This window comes from Blastocystis sp. subtype 4, assembly GCF_000743755.1.
Source record: "Blastocystis sp. subtype 4 strain WR1 chromosome Unknown seqid_0551, whole genome shotgun sequence".
NCBI classification, from domain to species: Eukaryota; class Bigyra; order Opalinata; family Blastocystidae; genus Blastocystis; species Blastocystis sp. subtype 4.
The window spans coordinates 1-3,636 of record NW_014568996.1 but is presented as its reverse complement, the minus strand read 5'-3'; the positions used below and the strand labels follow the sequence as shown (position 1 = coordinate 3,636).

Sequence of the window (3,636 nt, the reverse complement as noted above, 5' to 3'; positions counted from 1 at the left end):
GTTTCATACACAATCAAACTCTCTATAAATCAGTCTCAAACCAATTTCATTCAACCCTTTTCTTCAAACCTCAATTATCTATCTAATGAAATATAGGAATCATTCATAGTCTAAATATTGGTGAGTAGTTAACAACAAACAACTCGAATTATACATCCACTGTCTTAGTAACACTTTGAATGTGACTTGTAAGAACTGATCCCTTAGAAAGAATCTGATCATAGAGGGAGTTCAGTGAAGTAATTGACATCGTCTCCACAGTGTTATTCAGCTATCCATTATTCTTGAGCACAATACCAACTCTATCAATCTTTGCATGAATCTGTCCTTCTGAAATGAAGCGAGATAACTCACTGTTGATAAACGAAGTGGATACTCCGAAACTATCCGCCATAGATTGAAGTGTACATCTACGTATCGCATTCATGTCCCAATCCTCACGATTTGAAACTATCCAAGAACTGTTGATAGGCTTTCAATCTCAATACATCGATAATCAAGGAGACACTACCACGGAGATATGGATCAGATTTCAGAATTCCTTCCAGCTGGAGCAAGCTAACAAAGAAATCATGATATCGACATTCATCAAAGGACAGAAGTAATGATTGAAGAGTCGGCATCTCCATAAGAGCAATTTCGACATCGGACTGGCTCACTAATCGACTTTTTAACACAGGTCGAGGTAAATACATAATACCCGTGATCACTGCATATTTCACGAGATCGTTGAACGAGAAGACTGAGAAGGATGTGAATGTAGGTACAGCAGTTGAATACAATTCTGCAACTTTGGCAAAATCCTTCTCGATCATCAACTTTACTCCCAGATAGATCTATAATCAATCTAATCTCAAGTGACTACATTAAGACGGTTTCGATGCTCCCAGTCACCAGATTCATCCGTCATCTTCTTTACCGTTTTGAGAGCTTCGTTATATTCTGCTGTACTCTGATGAAATAAATAGACATCTAACATGTCCATCCATAGATCCATCTTTAATGTATTCGACATCTTGTAATTAAGACATGCCGTGTATGATTCAATTGCATTGTTCTTATCTCCAATTTCATAGTAGTAATGAGCCTAGAGTTAACGGAGGATAGAAAACCAACCAGACTAATCAGCAAGTCCAAAACATCATCATCACTTCCATTGTCCTTCTTCAATGCAATCGCCTCCTTCTTTTGATTGATCACTGAATCATTCACAGCTTTCATCGCATTGTACAGTGTGGTATCCATCGTATACTCGAAGTAATTGCATACTTCAAGATAATAGGGTGCCATATTACGTTCTTTGATTCTTTGAAGTAATGTGTTCTGGATTGATACGTCATTCTTGCTGAGTGTCATTTGGAATGACAACATTGATATTGCCATTATTTCACCTCTCTTCTTCTCCCTTTCATACCTAAGAATCAACTCATGTTACTAACTTCTACGGATCCCATGCACCTTCGGGTAATTCTTCTGCAACCATTGTATCAATTCTATCCGTCTTTATGACGAGAGTTGAAAATCACACTGTTTTCTGACATGACTAAAATCAATACTATTTCATGTTATGAGTTGCTCATCTCAAATACTATTTAGGGTAAGCTGGGACCATGCTTTCGAGGTTTGTTACGTCTGTGACACGAAGTTTCCCTGTAATTGTTGTATTTGATAATAATGTTGTAGAAATCGTTATGTCGCATGTTTCCTTTCCAGGAACCAGTGTTTTCGAGATCCTTGTATCTTTGAATACTGCTTGATCGTAATCACTTAGTTATATCAACACCGAAAAGGAGTACAAAGAGAATCCCTTGTTGAAGGATCTTGATATTCCATCCAATCTGCAAATTGAAGATCCTACAATCTTTGCCCCAAAGGAAGGTAAACATCGTTCCGTTTGTTGACGAATAGAAGTTCCACTCCTTGATCCTTTTAAGATTCGTGTCAAAGAACTCCCTGTATACAGTATTGCAACGGGAGATAAAACTGATGAAGTCATCACGCTCAATAATCGTGTTTTCGGTATGCCTATACGTGAAGATATTCTCCATCGTGTTGTAGTTTGGCAGGTATATAAAGGAGCATAGTTTGACATGTAGTTGGCGAAAAGACGTCAAGGATCTCACTGTGTGAAGACTCTATCAGAAGTGAGGTTTATTGTTATCAATGCTATTTATTAATAGTGGCTCCAATCGTAAACCTTTCCGTCAAAAGGGAACAGGTATGGCTCGTCAAGGTCAGAAGAGGTGGAATCACTGGATTTGATTCAGTTATAGAGCACCCCAGATGAGAGGAGGATACAAACCCATGGGACCTCGACCTCGCGATTACTATTACCCTCTTCCGTTCAAAGGTATAACTGGATTGTCAATATCACACCTAGTGAGAGCCTTAGGTTTGCGTACTGCTCTTTCACTGAAGTGGCAGGAACAGAATTTGATTATTGTTGATTCATGTTCAGTGGACGTTATCAAAACAGGAGCTGTGGATTCAGTCATTAAGAAGATTGTTGGCGACGATTTAGTCACTATTATTGATGGAGAAACTAAGAATTCGAATTTTGAGTTGTCAGCACGTAATATTCCTCGTGTGTTATATCTTCCTCAACTTGTATGTATCTTTGGATGGTATTGAGAGTAGGGAGCCAATGTATATGACATTCTAAAGCGGAAAAAACTGATTCTTAGCAAAGATGCTGTGAAGTGCCTTACAGAGCGGTTGGATGACGGGAGTATTTAATTTAGGGATATTTGTTGTTTCTATACAGAAGAATGGACAATAGGATAGAATTCCCGCGATCACTATCTTAATATAGAACCTTATTGGCAGGTGAATCGTTGTTTACTACCAAATGAAATGTTTTTGTCAATATGAGTAATGTTACTACTAGTCTATACACCTCAAAGAGATGATTGTGTGATTGGTGTGATTACACAACGATTTGCAGAGGAATATGAAGTGGACATCAATTCATCGTATACAGGTCGTTTGAATGTTGTAGCATTTGAAGGAGCAACCAAACGAAACCATCCTTATCTCAAGGTTCGAATTATCTTTTTGTCTTATATGTAGCCTGGAGATTTGGTTTACTGTCGTGTTTTGCAGACTTTTCCGGGAATGCAAGCAGATTTGACTTGCATCGTTTCAGGTGGACCTCGATCAGAGTGGGTGAATGGCTCATCCCTATTTGGACAATTATCTGCTGGATATGTGTTTAAAGTGAGTTGTACACAAGCTCGAAAGTGGTATTTTGTTCCTATACTTACTCTTAGATTATTGGAACCAACATGTGATATTCTTCAGACAATTGGATCACAAATTCCCTATGAATGTGCTATCGGAGTCAATGGATTTGTACATGTGCAACAAAATGATCACAATTAGGTGTGGGTGAACAGTCAAAACAGTAAGAATACGGTTACAATCTCGAATACCATTCTGAACTCTCTTTAGTACTATTTTCAATATTTTCTATGTTATCCATTGTTTTCGTATAACAACTTTGGTAATAGCAGTTGTAAATAAATCATTATCTCGTTTTAAACTTGTCCCACGGGGATTCTGCTTTCTCTCAACTCTCTGTTCAAAGCTCTTTGATTTCCGAAATGCATTTGTATAATCTTACACTACACAAGGCAA

The 3,636-nt window shown here is 37.9% G+C and overlaps 3 protein-coding genes across 3 annotated transcripts; 2 read left to right on the top strand and 1 right to left on the bottom strand.

Moving 5' to 3' along the window:
- Positions 1-148: 148 nt before the first annotated feature.
- Positions 149-1,483, bottom strand: JH06_5111 (26S proteasome non-ATPase regulatory subunit 6; the record flags this gene model as incomplete). Its single annotated transcript, XM_014669457.1, has 6 exons — positions 149-271; positions 302-450; positions 512-836; positions 866-1,087; positions 1,117-1,414; positions 1,446-1,483. The coding sequence occupies 6 exons, from the start codon at positions 1,481-1,483 to the stop codon at positions 149-151; spliced, it is 1,155 nt and encodes a 384-aa protein (XP_014524943.1).
- Positions 1,484-1,610: 127 nt separating this feature from the next.
- JH06_5110 (50S ribosomal protein L4) lies at positions 1,611-2,736 on the top strand (the record flags this gene model as incomplete). The annotated part of the gene is made up of 9 exons (XM_014669456.1): positions 1,611-1,652; positions 1,684-1,736; positions 1,772-1,878; positions 1,909-2,066; positions 2,097-2,149; positions 2,181-2,243; positions 2,274-2,350; positions 2,381-2,607; positions 2,638-2,736. The coding sequence occupies 9 exons, from the start codon at positions 1,611-1,613 to the stop codon at positions 2,734-2,736; spliced, it is 879 nt and encodes a 292-aa protein (XP_014524942.1).
- A 138-nt stretch (positions 2,737-2,874) lies between these two features.
- On the top strand, positions 2,875-3,381 carry JH06_5109 (hypothetical protein; the record flags this gene model as incomplete). Its single annotated transcript, XM_014669455.1, has 3 exons — positions 2,875-3,039; positions 3,070-3,239; positions 3,270-3,381. The coding sequence occupies 3 exons, from the start codon at positions 2,875-2,877 to the stop codon at positions 3,379-3,381; spliced, it is 447 nt and encodes a 148-aa protein (XP_014524941.1).
- Between the last annotated feature and the right edge of the window lie 255 nt (positions 3,382-3,636).